This window comes from Lepidochelys kempii, chromosome 4 (assembly GCF_965140285.1).
Source record: "Lepidochelys kempii isolate rLepKem1 chromosome 4, rLepKem1.hap1, whole genome shotgun sequence".
NCBI lineage: Eukaryota > Metazoa > Chordata > Testudines > Cheloniidae > Lepidochelys > Lepidochelys kempii.
The window spans coordinates 1,009,863-1,024,635 of NC_136383.1; the positions used below are offsets into that span (position 1 = coordinate 1,009,863).

Sequence of the window (14,773 nt, forward strand, 5' to 3'; positions counted from 1 at the left end):
AAATACATTTGTTAGTCTCTAAGGTGCCACAAGTACTCATTTTCTTTTTGTTAATCACATTGATGCCTGTAAAGGTCTGTCGGCATATTTTAACAAACGAAGCAACATTCTAGTAGCAAACAGCAGGCACTCTGCAATGGTAAGGCAAGGAACATTTTCCCTATGAATAAAGTGGACCAGATTCTTGGCTAGTGTAAATCTGCATAACTCCATTGGCTTCAATAGAGCTGTGCCATTTACCCCAGCTGCAGATCTGGGTCAGCAGATTTATTACACTTAAAAAATTTTAAAAAAAAATAATAAAAAAAGAGATTGCATTGAAAATACTTTTAAAAACAGTAAGAATTTAAAATACATGCTTTTCGGTCTGAAATACTTATTTACTGGATCAACTCAAACTCTTCAGAGTGTGATGTACAATTGCATGTGACAGATTTTCTAAGCTACATATATTAAGAAAATTCCAACATATACTTAAAAATAGCCACCAAAGTCTGTAAACCTAGAAAGCTAGACAAATCTGTGTCTGTTAACGTGAATGTCTACCATCATAAATCATGAAACCCTAAGGACATTAAGCATAGAAATTAAGTAGCCAGATGCACATTATGTAATTTACATGAACATATCCTAAAAGTCTTGCCAGCATTCTGCCTTAGTTGTCTATGCTCTTCCGTTCCCCTAATTCCAAATAATCCTTATTTTCTTTCATTCAGCATCCCTAATAAATAAAACTACAGCCAAGCCAAACAATGCAATGTCAAAGTTAAGAAAATTCAGTCAGTGCTAATCTCATTTACACACTGTCAGCTTTAACTGGCAAGGTATTAGGGCCTATGAGAGCCAACTTCCTCTACCGAAGAATCCCCCCCTCTCCCCCAAATGGGATAGCCACACCATGAAATGCAGTGGCTCAAACTTCTGTACTGATGACCCCTTTCACACAGCAAGCCTCTGAGTGTGACCCCCCTTATAAATTAAAAACCACTTTTTTTATAATTTAACACTATTATAAATGCTGGAGGTGAAGTGGGGTTTGGGGGTAGAGGCCGACAGCTCGTGACCCCCCACATAATAACCTCGTGACCTCCAGTTTGAGAACCCCTAAGTATAATGTAGAGACAGTAAACGATCCTCTGTTCCTTTAGCTATTTTATTAACAGTCTAACATGTTACATTTTGTTCTTATTCTTGAAGACTCTGCCATCTCATTTTCTATACAACACAGTACCTGACATTTAAAAGAAAAGGCAGGCTCAAAATTCATGGTCCACAGGCTCTGTCCATCTGCCACAGCTGCCAGTATCAAGTATGGTAGCATTTAATTTCATGGTGAAAACACATCATTTAGAATTCAGCCGTATCCTCTATCCTGGTTTATATATCTGCATTTCAGAGTGCTCACATTTACCTCTCTAAAACTGTAAAAATATTAAATAGATATTAACTTACTTTCCGCCCATCACTTGCATGGCAGTTCACATTTAAAGGAGTCAATAAAGCCATTAGTTTTTCTTCATTACCGCTCCTGCAAGGGGAGGGGGGGGGGAGGGAAGACATGTCCCTTTGTAAAAGATTTGATAAGAAGTTTCATATTAATATAGTGTATATTGCTATTCTTCAAAGCAGAGAGTGGAAAATATGTCAATTTGCAAAATATCTCTTAAGTGTTTTAGAACTGCTGATGAAATCTGAATATTCTTTTATTTGCTATTAAATCCACAGTAGATCATGCAAAAAAAATTTCTGAACGTCTATTTCTTCAGCCTTATAATAGGATCTTTCCTTTAGCCAGTTTTACTGATCTGCTGAAAGCCATTTTCTGAATTAGTAGTTAACTTATTCTTCAGATCACATGCCAAATACCACTATATATTGCTAAAAATAACATTTTAAAATGTTATTGAATGGGAAATTACAGTTTAAGAATAACTGTTTTACAAGCTGTCAAAGAAAAAGAATAAAATCATTTCTAGAATATTAGACTGAACTTTACACCTTTCGCTCTTGCTTCTCTAGGCTGTGTTTTGGTAGGAAACATTTTGAAAATAAAGCTTTCAGATGGTGAAACAAAAAAGGAAATACTCCAACAACATGTAATTTCCACCTAAAAAGGACAATCATTAAATGGTAAATAGGATTTCTAGCAGCTTAAGGCAAGAACTCAATTAATATTAACCTTATAAGCATCGTATTGGGGGATTTCAATTAAATAAATAGACTTTTCTATTTATAACAGACTGTAAGTCCAAAGAGATTTATTCTAATAAACTGGTTTATCTGCATCATTTCATAGAAGGCAATGCAAAACATTACAGTTTATAAAAGCCCCTTTTCCTCATCTCTTCCCATCACCAAAATATGCTTTGTATTCTAAGCAGCACTTACCTAGCAGCTTCCAGGAGTTCGTCCTTCTTGTATTCACCTAAATGATTGCAAAATATCATGCTGTTAGCATTTGGCAGAACACAGATTAAGAAATGCAATAGGAAGCAAATACAGAATTAAAACAGAGAAGAGGAGAAAAAAAGAGCCCACACCCTGCTGGGTGATGGAGCTGTGACGTTAGCCAGCTTGTGAAGGCAGCATCACCAGTGCCTTGGAGACGGGCAGAAAATTGACACAGCTTCTTATCCAATCCTCAGATGAAATGGCTTTCTTCAGACAACCAATGAATGCTAAATCTTGTGTCCAGAAACACATTCCCTCTGATAACAGTATGCCAGCTGAAGACAATGTCCCCGCCCCCACTTTCCTATTCAGTAGGACACAGTATACTTGTGAAGCATAATAAATTCTAAGACAAAAGCAAGGCATTATGGCTCTTTAAAAGGTGCAAATTACCAGTTTCTAAGGCAGTTTATTTTTGAAGTTCAATATTATTATTCAAGGTCCTTACAAACAGCAATGGCTCGTAAAGGCTTAGAAAATTCCCAAAATCAGAACTTCTGAAACCTTTTCTAGACTTCAGGAAAACCATACACTCAAAATATAAAATATACCCCAAAAGGCACAAACTCTCTGAAAGTCGTAGTTTCGAACTTGCATTTAATTGCAGCGAGCATGTTCTTAAATCATTAAAAAAAAAAAAATCACATGAATGGTTGTGGTACACTTTAAAAATTGAATCTCCTGAATATTTTAAGTGAAAAGAGCACACGGTGAAGATGAGCTGTTCTGGCACCTCACCGCAAATGAGATGACATTCAGTGAAGCTCAATCACAACTATACATGTTAATTATAAATCTAAGCAAAGTTATATTCAGAATTAGGAAATTCACTTTTAAACATCCTCAGCAAACGCTCTGAAAGTAGGACATTCCAGGAACGCTTAATGCAGGGTTTGGAAAATGTCCTAGACTCCTACTAGCCAGAGGATTAAAGCAACCATCCAAAGGCAGATACGAAAAAAATGGGATATAGCATTCTCCTGCATGAGTGAGGTATGAAGGCAAGGCCCTGCTAAAAAGCCTACTACCACCCACATTTATTTATACCAGCCTCTGGTGAAACTCCTGTTAACTTCAATGCGAGCAGTCAGACTTACACTGAGCACCTGCGAAAATCCCACCCTAGGCAGCTGATAAGTAGGAAGATGCCAATCAACATCCCCTAGAAGAGTTGAGTTCTTTTTCTCCCTCCCCAACCCAGATCCTAACTGTTGGGAGAAGAAGTGCTTGGGTCATCTTCCCTTGTGAATAGCTTAGTGTCTATTTCTGCCATCGCTTTTAGCTTTTCCAACCAGCAGCAGAGTGAAACGGACACAGTTCTTTACAGTTTCATGGCTGCCTATAGGATTCTGAATAGCAGCAGTGTAATGGACCAAGTTGAGTTAATTACAAAATTAAAATCACCAGCAGGGGCACTGAAGGTGACTGCTTGACTTAGGAAAACAAGATTAGAGTAATTTTTGGAACATTCACAGAAACATGCTTGTAAGGAAGATTTGAACGCTGGAAAAAAAAAACCCAACAAAAAAACAACCAATGGCTAGGTCTCCCTGCTGCTCTCCAAATTCACCCAGAGAAGTTTCCTAGTTACCACTGGTGAGGGGATTTTTTCAAGCCACAACACAACATATGCCTCATTCTTAGCACAGTGTAAACAAAACACTGGGCATAATTACAGTACTTCTAATCAATGCAGAACCAAAAGCGCTGATTGACTTCCGAATCAAATAATTTACGTTTTGTTACACAAATAAAGCAACAATGACAAAAAAATTCTGGCCACTAGAAAAATGGCTTGATGCTGTTTGTTATTATATCATTTCCAGCAGTGACTCTTAGCAGCCCTACTCAAATGGGGGGCCCACCTTGCAGATTGTGCGCTCTTCATCAGTGATGGCACAGCGCCTACCACAAAGGAGCTCCAGTCCTGACTGGATTTATAGTCGTACCCAAAGGTCCCAAAGTTAAATAATATTTTGCTAGATGCTGTTCAAACAAGAGCCCTCTCTCTGTCCCAAAGAGCTTGAATACAATGAAATATTTCTAACAGAAAGAAATCTAGGATTAGGTAGCTTGATTTAACTAAGTATATGAATTATTTTTAATGAAATCAGAGATATTTACAGATAAAAGAGGTCTTGATACCAAAACCAAGACAAGAGAGTCTTAAAATTTGTCACAGCTTTCCTGCACTATGCATTAGTAAAAAAATCCTCTTTAAATGAGTGCAACTTCATTGTTCTAAAAAACGTATCTAATCTGAATGGCATGCTTTGCCATGAACTATGATCCAAAAAAGAAGTAAGCACTTGCTACACCAATTTGTATAAGAAAACCTGGACACAGACTGTACCATTTGGTCCCATGTATATAATGATAAATATGTTTGCAAAGTACTTTTTTTAAGAATATACATACTCATGTTATTAAACACTAAAGTTTAGAATTGAAATACAGAAACTCAGACCATCCGCCTTGCAAATTGATTTTTAAAAATTGTAAGAAATGGACAGACTTGGACCAAACAAACAAATTAACTTTGGGTAGGCTGAGATTTATGGCTTCACACAGTAATGCTCAATCTTCACAAGATTTAGATAGTGGAGCATGAGTTGCTCTTTCAAATTCCTTAGCAATTCTCAGCTTTGGAAGAAAGAAAAATTCCTTCCAAGCACAGTGTCAGTGCCAATGATCTTGACAGCACGTACCAAGGTTGAGAGTATTATAGTAGTTAGATTCTGATAGTAAAGACAGGAATACAACATAGCCTGACAAATACCGTGCTGATCTCCAATAGGGGTCATCTTTACATCATTTCCACCCATACCAGTGGATTCAGCCTTTTGTTTATATGCTTTACGTTGATGTTATGCATTATCACTAGAAAAACCCCAAAACCCAAAGCTTTTATAGCTAAACTCATTGAACCACCTGGTAGCTACCAAACCCCCAAATCGCTTCCCAGGCATTTCCAGACGACAAAAACTGCAGTTCTTTGCCAGGCTATCAAGAGTTCCATTTTCTTCACAGACATCTTCTGTTATATAATTATGGCTTACAATACAAATATCTGAATCATACTGAAATTTTGGGAGGCAGCATAAAGTAAATTGAATTATATTTCAAAATAAATGCAAGGAATAACGATCCAATCATATTATTTTATTTTGATATTTAATTCAGGCTTTTAATTACCTGAGGCATCCACAGAATTTTATAATTAAAGCAGAATACAGCACAAGAGTGCTGCAGAAACATGAGCCAGAACTTCCTGAATACAATTTAGTATCCATACCTTGGTGTCCAAAGATCACTATCTAGTGGCAGCATAAAACGGTTTCTTTTTAAATGCCACATCCTAGAGAATATCAACAAAATGAATCAGTCTTCCAGAATATTTCATCGCCAAAACAATTTTAAACTTTTAAGCCAAACAATTAAAACTGCAGCTGCAGAACTGCCTGTATGCATGGGATAAGATTGTAGTGCTCTCTGGTGCCTTTTCAGTGAAGATGAGCAATTCTGGCACCTAACAGGTCTTTTCACTTAAAAGAGCATACTGTGAAGATGTGTCCACTCTAAGGGGAAAAATGTTTTGTTTTGTATTTCACTGCTGCTAACGCACTGTAAACATGTTAGCGTGGACAAGGCAGTTGCAGTTTTAACATGTTAGCACTAGCTAATAACTACAAATGCCTTGTCAACATTAGGATTATACCATGAGTTAGTTACCACGTTAGCTTTTCCCACTGAAGAAAAGCTCTTAAATCCAGATAAAGCCTAGCAACAGATCAGTTATGGATGAAACCAGGCAATTACAGTCAAAGAAAACAGCAATGAATGATGGAGAAAATACATGGGTTAAAATGTTTTCTAGGAATTGAAAAATTAAGTGGGATTAAAAAAACATTAAATATGTATAATATGTTATTGCAACTATATACCACAACCATGCCATATTACTGAAAGCTTAGGCCACTTTTATGGTCAGATCTAGTCCCATGTATAAATCCCTATTTTAATTTTGTAAACATAAAGATGAGTACACTGTGTAAGACGCCAGCTCATTAACATCTGAGAAAAAGGATGAGGAAAAAAAATTCCTGTCAAATATTCAAACCAAAATAAAAAAACAATATCTTTTTTCCTTTATGTTGATTTTAAATTTGAATAGTTTTCTTTAAACTAAATCAAAGACTGAAATTCCAAATAATTGAAATGTCTGTATTATTGCACATATTTTAATGAGAGTTCATTTTTGAGACATTCAAACAAAGATTCAGAGTTAAGCATGCAGCCATAGGCCACAATCCTGGAATGAGATCCATGCACATATAGCCCAGGGAAATCAATTGCTCTTGTAGATTCAGGACCTTCCCATTTCCCGAATCTGAATTCTTGATTTTCTAATGTTGCAATAAAGATGACTTTGTTTTGTCTTTTAGCAGCATGGAGTTGATCACTTCTGTGTGGTTTGTTACAGACAAGCATATTATTGAGAATATATGATGTGTTGGTGTTCTAAAAGGATAAGATTTTTCAAACTTAGATGACTAAAGCTGGACTCCTCACTCCACAGTAAAGTGCTTTCCTGAATTAAGGGCTCTATTTACAAGCTTAAGCACACACACAAATTAAATGAGTGCTTGAAGTCCCACTGACTGCCCCAAACAGGAATAATTTCCTGAGCCCTGACCTGATTTAAAGAGGGGCTGAGCACCCAAGAGCGTTTACATGCATCAATGGGAGCTATTGAATGATAAGCCACTTTTGAAAAATCAGGGGGTGAAAATCATGGTCTCACTGAAATCAATGGGAGTTTTACTTTTGACTTCAAGAGGCCAGGATTTCACCCCGGGTCACTTATTTAGGAGTCTAAACACGGAGTAAGAAGTCTCACTTTAGGCTCCTATTTTGGAAAATCTTGGTCTAAGGTGTTTATCAGTGACAGTTTGGAATGGACACACTATTCAAAAGTGCTGAAGCTACAAAAGAGTTATGCAGATCATTCCTAAATGAGTGATGATAAAACTTTCACACAACTCGTGTATTCGGTATATCATATGTGACAAAGTATTCTAGAAAATTTTCATGACGTTTTTAAAAGATTTATTGGGACTATTGTTTGTGTCTCTCTACCTGTAAATTAGCCTTGGTTACCATCAGTCCAAAAGCACAGAGCTTAGAGAAGACATAAAAATATCTCCAAAAAAACCAGAAAAGGCAATAAACTTTAGAGTCCGATATCGCAGGATCTTGCAGACCTAGATGCAAGTAATGGGCAAATATACATGCAACATTCTTTTAATGAATGTTAGTTTCTTAAAACAGCTTTCCATAGATTCATAGATATTTAGGTTAGAAGGGACCATTATGATCATCTAGTCTGGACCTCCTGCACAATGCAGGCCACAGAATTTCACCCAGCACTCCTTCAAAAAAACCTCTCACCTATGTCTGAGCTATTGAAGTCCTCAAATCGTGGTTTAAAGACTTCAAGGAGCAGAGAATCCTCCAGCAAGTGACCCATGCCCCATGCTACAGAGGAAGGCGAAAAACCTCCAGGGCCTCTTCCAATCTGCCCTGGAGGAAAATTCCTTCCCGATCCCAAATATGGCGATCAGCTAAACCCTGAGCATATGGGCAAGATTCACTAGCCAGATACTACAGAAAATTCTTTCCTGGGTAACTCAGATCCCACCCCATCTAACATCCCATCACAGGCCACTGGGCCTATTTACCATGAATATTTAATTACCAAAACCCCCATGTTATCCCATCATACCATCTCCTCCATAAACTTATCGAGTTTAATCTTAAAGCCAGATAGATCTTTTGCCCCCACTGCTTCCCTCAGAAGGCTATTCCAAAACTTCACTCCTCTGATGGTTAGAAACCTTTGTCTAATTTCAAGTCTAAACTTCCTGGTGGCCAGTTTATATCCATTTGTTCTTGTGTACACATTGGTACTGAGCTTAAATAATTCCTCTCCCGCTCTGGTATTTATCCCTCTGATATATTTATAGAGAGAGCAATCATATCTCCCCTCAACCTTCTTTTAGTTAGGCTAAACAAGCCAAGCTCCTTGAGTCTCCTTTCATAAGACAAGTTTTCCATTCCTCGGATCATCCTAGTAGCCCTTCTCTGTACCTGTTCGTTTGAATTCATCCTTCTTAAACATGGGAGACCAGAACTGCACACAGTATTCCAGGTGAGGTCTCACCAATGCCTTGTATAACGGTACTAAAACCTCCTTATCCCTACTGGAAATACCTCTCCTGAAGCATCCCAAGACCGCATTAGCTTTTTTCACAGCCATATCACATTGGCGGCTCATAGTCATCCTATGATCAACCAATACTCCAAGGCCCTTCTCCTCCTCCGTTACTTCTAATTGATGCGTCCCCAGCTTATAACTAAAATTCTTCTTATTAATCCCTAAATGTATGACCTTACACTTCTTACTATTAAATTTCATCCTATTACTATTACTCCAGTTTACAAGGTCATCCAGATCCTCCTGTAGGATATCCCTGTCCTTCTCTAAATTGGCAATACCTCCCAGCTTTGTATCATCCGCAAACTTTATTAGAACACTCCCACTTTTTGTGCCGAGGTCAGTAATAAAAAGATTAAATAAGATTGGTCCCAAACCAATCCCTGAGGAACTCCACTGGTAACCTCTCTCCAGCCTGACAGTTCACCTTTCAGTAGGACCCGTTATAGTCTCCCCTTTAACCAATTCCTTATCCACCTTTCAATTTTCATACTGATCCCCATCTTATCCAATTTAATTAATAATTCCCCATGTGGCACGGTATCAAACGCCTTACTGAAATCTAGGTAAATTAGATCCACTGCGTTTCCTTTGTCTAAAAAAATTTGTTACTTTCTCAAAGAAGGAGATCAGGTTGGTTTGGCACGATCTACCTTTTGTAAAACCAACTTGTATTTTGTCCCATTTACCATTGACTTCAACGTCCTTAACTACCTTCTCCTTCAGATTTTTTTCCAAGACCTTGCATACTACAGATGTCAAACTAACAGACCTATAGTTACCTATAGTTTTTTTCCCCTTTTTTAAAAATAGGAACTATGTTAGCAATTCTCCAATCATACGGTACAACCCCTGAGTTTACAGATTCATTAAAAATTCTTGCTAATGGGCTTGCAATTTCATGTGCCAATTCCTTTAATATTCTTGGATGAAGATTATCTGGGCCCCCCAATTTAGTCCCATTAAGCTGTTTGAGTTTCACTTCTACCTCAGATATGGTAATATCTACCTCCATATCCTCATTCCCATTTGTCATGCTACCATTATCCCTAAGAGCCTCTTTAGTCTTATTAAAGACTGAAGCAAAGTATTTGTTTAGATATTGGGCCATGCCTAGATTACCCTTGACCTCCACTCCATCCTCAGTATTTAGAGGTCCCACTTCTTCTTTCTTTGTTTTCTTCTTATTTATCTGGCTATAGAACCTTTTACTATTGGTTTTAATTCCCTTTGCAAGGTCCAACTCTACTTGACTTTTAGCCTGTCTCACTTTATCCCTACTTGTTCTGACTTCAATAAGGTAGCTTTCCTTGCTGATCCCTCCCTTCTTCCACTCCCTGTATGCTTTCTGCTTTTTCTTAATCACCTCTTTGAGATGCTTGCTCATCCAGCTTGGTCTACAACTCCTGCCTATGAATTTTTTCCCCTTTCTTGGGATGCAGGCTTCCGATAGCTTCTGCAGCGTTGATTTAAAATAATCCCAGGCCTCCTCTACCTTTAGATCCATAAATTCTTCAATCCAATCCACTTCCCTAACTAATTTCCTTAATTTTTGAAAGTCAGCCCTTTTGAAATCAAAAATCCTAGTTGCAGATTTATTTTTTGTTAATCCTTCCATTCCGTTTGAACTGAATTAGCTCATGATCACTTGAGCCAAGATTCTCCCCTACAACCATTTCTTCTATGAGGTCGTCACTTCTCACCAAAACCAAATCTAAAATGGCATCTCCTCTTGTTGGTTCAGCAAGGAATCCATCAGCTATCGCATCTAGGAAAATCTGAGCCCTATTATTATTACTAGCACTCGTCCTCCAGTCTATATCTGGGAAGTTAAAGTCTCCCATGATCACACAGTTTCCATTAGTATTTACTTTATTAAAAACATTAAAAAGGGCTCTATCCATATCCATATTAGATCCCGGCGGTCTATAGCACACCCCAAGCACTATCCCAGGGGAGGCTCTAATAGTTTTCTTCCCCAATGTAATTTTTGCCCAGACGGACTCGGTCTTATCCATTCCATCGCTTCTTATTTCTTTACATTCTACCTCATCATTGATATACAATGCTCCACCACCTTTACCTTTATTTCGGTCTTTCCTAAACAGCACATACCTTTCAATACCTGTAGTCCAGTCATGACTACTATTCCACCATGTTTCTGTTATCCCTAGAATATCTGGTTTCACTTCCTGCACCAGTACCTCTAGTTCCTCCATTTTGTTACCGTTAGGCTCCTCGCATTAGTGTACAAACATCTTCATTTTTGCTGTTTGGCCTCGCTCACATTCTGTACCCTATTAGGCACGGTCATTCTACAGACAGTAGAACCTATTAGACTGGTATCCACACTGCCCTTCCTCCTTATAGCCATTCTCCTACCCACGGCTGTATGCTCTCTTACTTTGTTTTCTTTCCTCTCAGTGCTAAAATCTGGCGGATTATCTGGACATCTCCCAACCATCTCCCGCAGATTCCTAGTTTAAAGCTCTCTTAATCAGTTGTGCCAGCCTCCATCCTAGAAGTCTATTTCCTTCCCTACTCAGATGAAGTCCATCCCGAGAGAACTGTTCTCTGTCCAGGAATGCCTCCCAGTGGCCATACATCCCAAAGCCTTCCTTCTAGCACCACTGCCTGAGCCATCTGTTGATAGTCATAATCTTGTCATGCCTTTGTTGCCCTTCTCCAGGAACAGGCAGAATCCCACTAAAGATCACCTGAGCCTCGATTTCCTTAAGCGTCTTCCCCAGCCTAGCATAGTCTCCCTTAATACTTTCCAATACTTTTACAGCAATTAGTTTTAAACAAATATTCACCTCATTAAAATTGGGAGCAATTAGTGCCCTGACACAGACTACATGAGCTGGCTTTAAAAAAAAAAAAAATCTATTTTTCCCCCCACAAAACCTCAAAGTTTATTCTCTCTGTAACCTCTTTCAGGGAGAAATGGAAAATAGTCCACTAACATATTTCCATTTTCCCATATGATTATCCCTGCTCTAAAGCAAGCAAAGAGAGTAAAATACAGCATTAAGTCATGACAAGGTGTTTTAATAGTCCTGGAAGCATGAGGTTGTGGTAGTGTTCTAATATTACAGGGCTGAAAACTAGGGCTATCTTTTAATTGCAGTTAACTCACACAATTAACTCAAAGAAATTAATCACAATTAAAAAAATAATCATGATTAATCGCAGTTTTAATCACACTGTTAAATAACAGAATACCAATTGAAATGTATTAAATATTTTTGGATATGTTTTTCTACATTTTCAAATATACTTATTTCCATTACAACACAGTATATGAAGTAGACAGTGCTCACTTTATATTTATTTTTTATTACAAGTATTTGTACTGTAAAAATGGCAAACAAAAAAAATAGTATTTTTCTCATATAAGTACTGTTGTGCAATCTCTTTAATTGTGAAAGTGCAACTTCCAAATGTAGACCTTTTTGTTACATAACTGCACTCAAAAGCAAAACAATATAAAACTTTACAGCCTACAGGTCCACTCAGTACTACTACTTGTTCAGCCAATCCCGAAGACAAACAAGTCTGTTTACATTTACGGGAGATAATGCTGCCCGCTTCTTATTTATAATGTCACCTGAAAGTGAGAACAGGCTTTCGCATGGCACTTTTGTAGCAAGCATTGCAAGGTATTTACCTGCCAGATATGCTAAACAGTCATGTGTGTCTACATGCTTCGACCACCATTCCAGAGGACATGCTTCCATGCTGATGATGCTCATCAAAAAAAATAATGCATTAATTAAATTTGTGGCTGACCTCCTTGGGGAGAATTGTATGTCTCCTGCTCTGTTTTACCCGCATTCTGCCATATATTTCATATTATAGCAGCCTCAGATGATAACCCAGCACATGTTGCGCATTTTAAGAACATTTTCGCTGCAGGTCTGATAAAACACAAAGAAGGTACCAATGTAAGATTTCTAAAGATAGTTAGATTACTTTACCCAAGCTTTAAGAATCTGAAGTGCCTTCCAAAATCTGAGAGGGATGAGGTGTGGAGCATGCATTCAGAAGTCTTAAAAGGAGCAACACTCCAATGCGGAAACTAGAGAACCCCAACCACCGAAAAAGAAAATCAACCTTCTGCTGGTGGCATCTGACTCAGTTGAGGAAAGTGAACATGCATTGGTCCGCACTGCTTTGGATGGTTAGCAAGCAGAACCCGTTATCAGCATGGGCACATGTCCCTTGGAATGGTGGTTGAAGCATGAAGGGACATATGAATCTTTAGCACAGCTGGCACATAAATATTTTGTGACCCTGGCTACAAAAGTGCCATGCAAACACTTGTTCTCACCTTCAGGTGATATTGTAAACAAGAAGTGGGCAGCATTATCTCCCGCAAATGTAAACAAACTTGTTTGTCTGAGCGATTGGCTGAACAAGAAGTAGGACTGAGTGGACTTGTAGGCTCTAAAGTTTTATACTGTTTTATTTTTGAATGCAGTCTTTTTTTTGTACATAATTCTTCATTTGTAAATTCAACTTTCATGATAAAAAGATTGCACTACAGTACTTGTATCAGGTGAATTGAAAAATACTATTTCTTTTATCTTTTTACAGTGCAAATATTTGTAATAAAAATAAATATAAAGTAATCACTGTACACTTTGTATTCTGTGTTGTAATTGAAATCAATATATTTGAAAATGTAGAAAATATCCAAAACTATCTAAATAAATGTTATTCTATTATTGTTTAACAGTGCGATTAATAGCGATTAATTTTTTTTAATCGCTTGAGAACCCTACTGAAAATTTTAAAAATATAACAGCTTGTAAAAAGTGTGTTATGGTAATCATAGAATATCAGGGTTGGAAGGGACCTCAGGAGGTCATCCAGTCTAACCCCCTGCTCAAAGCAGGGCCAATCCCCAATTTTTGCCCCAGTTCCCTAAATGGCCCCCTCAAGGATTGAACTCACAACCCTGGGTTTAGCAGGCCAATGCTCAAACCACTGAGCTATCCCTCCCCCCAGAGCTCCCTGGTGGTCTAGTGGTTAGGATTCACTGCCGCGGCCCGGGTTTGATTCCTGATCAGGGAACGCGACTTCTTTTGGGGGGAGGGATAGCTCAGTGATATTCTATGAGTTCTATGAGTAATATCCTTTCTCTGTGTGAAAAAGAGTTCTCAGTGAAAGAATGCAAGGAAAAAGTGAGGGGAAGAAAGCAGTAGAGGAAGACACACATAGTATAGAAACGTTTTTTAAATTTGTCTTTTATTACCTCAATTCTTCCTCCCCGTTTAGATTTGAGTTCCTAGATTCCATCATATTTCTTGCCCCATCTGTTTCTCAAAGGCAATTGGGCTGCTACTATAAACTGTTTATTTAATAGGCTAGATCAGGAGTGCAGTAAGCACCCCATTTTAAGCCTTTGTAACCAAAAACTAGCCAAGCCCAACCACGTTTTAAATATTGCAGAAAAATGGCAGATTGCATTTGGAAGAGCAAGTTCGAAACGTTTCCCCTGCCTGCAACAACACCTCCATGGTACCTTAACTTTTAGTCTCCTCTGACAAAGCTAACTAGGGAGAAATTTAAAAGGCTTCTTAATTAAGCGTTTTGAAACTTGATATCAAATATGGCTCAATTAACAGTGAAGTGCTGCTGAGAACAGATTTCAAAAGGAAAAATTATGGCCTGGTTTTACCCACAGCTCTGCCAAGTCACTTTGCTGGTAGCCCAGGTACTTTTAATAGCCTTTAGTTTCTTATACAGAACCTGAATTTAAGTGCAGTTCAATGCTCCTGATTCAGCTTTAAAGAAACTGAAAGTTAGAAGTCCCCTAAGGCCTGACAGGAAGTAATGCTGGGGAAATCTAGAGGCCCCTTCTGCACACACTGCCAAGAAGAGATTTCTATAATAGTGTTCTACCATTCTCAGTTACATAACGCATATATGTCATCTACTATGTACAAGAGATGTGGCAATATTATTACTAGTAATGCTCAGATGCAGTTTAAATCCCCCATTTAACATGGACATGGGAATCACCAAAAAGGCCCAACC

At 38.0% G+C, this 14,773-nt stretch overlaps 1 protein-coding gene across 2 annotated transcripts in view; it reads right to left on the reverse strand.

Annotated features, from left to right (window-relative positions):
- Positions 1-14,773, reverse strand: part of TNKS (tankyrase) — a 287,701-nt gene that overhangs the window by 142,322 nt on the left and 130,606 nt on the right. For both annotated transcript variants that reach the window (XM_073340169.2, XM_073340168.2), the window contains 2 exons: positions 2,389-2,425; positions 1,453-1,528 (listed from right to left, as the gene is read on the reverse strand). In XM_073340169.2, the coding sequence (XP_073196270.1) occupies positions 1,453-1,528; positions 2,389-2,425 (113 nt within the window). The remainder of the gene's footprint in view (positions 1-1,452; positions 1,529-2,388; positions 2,426-14,773) is intronic.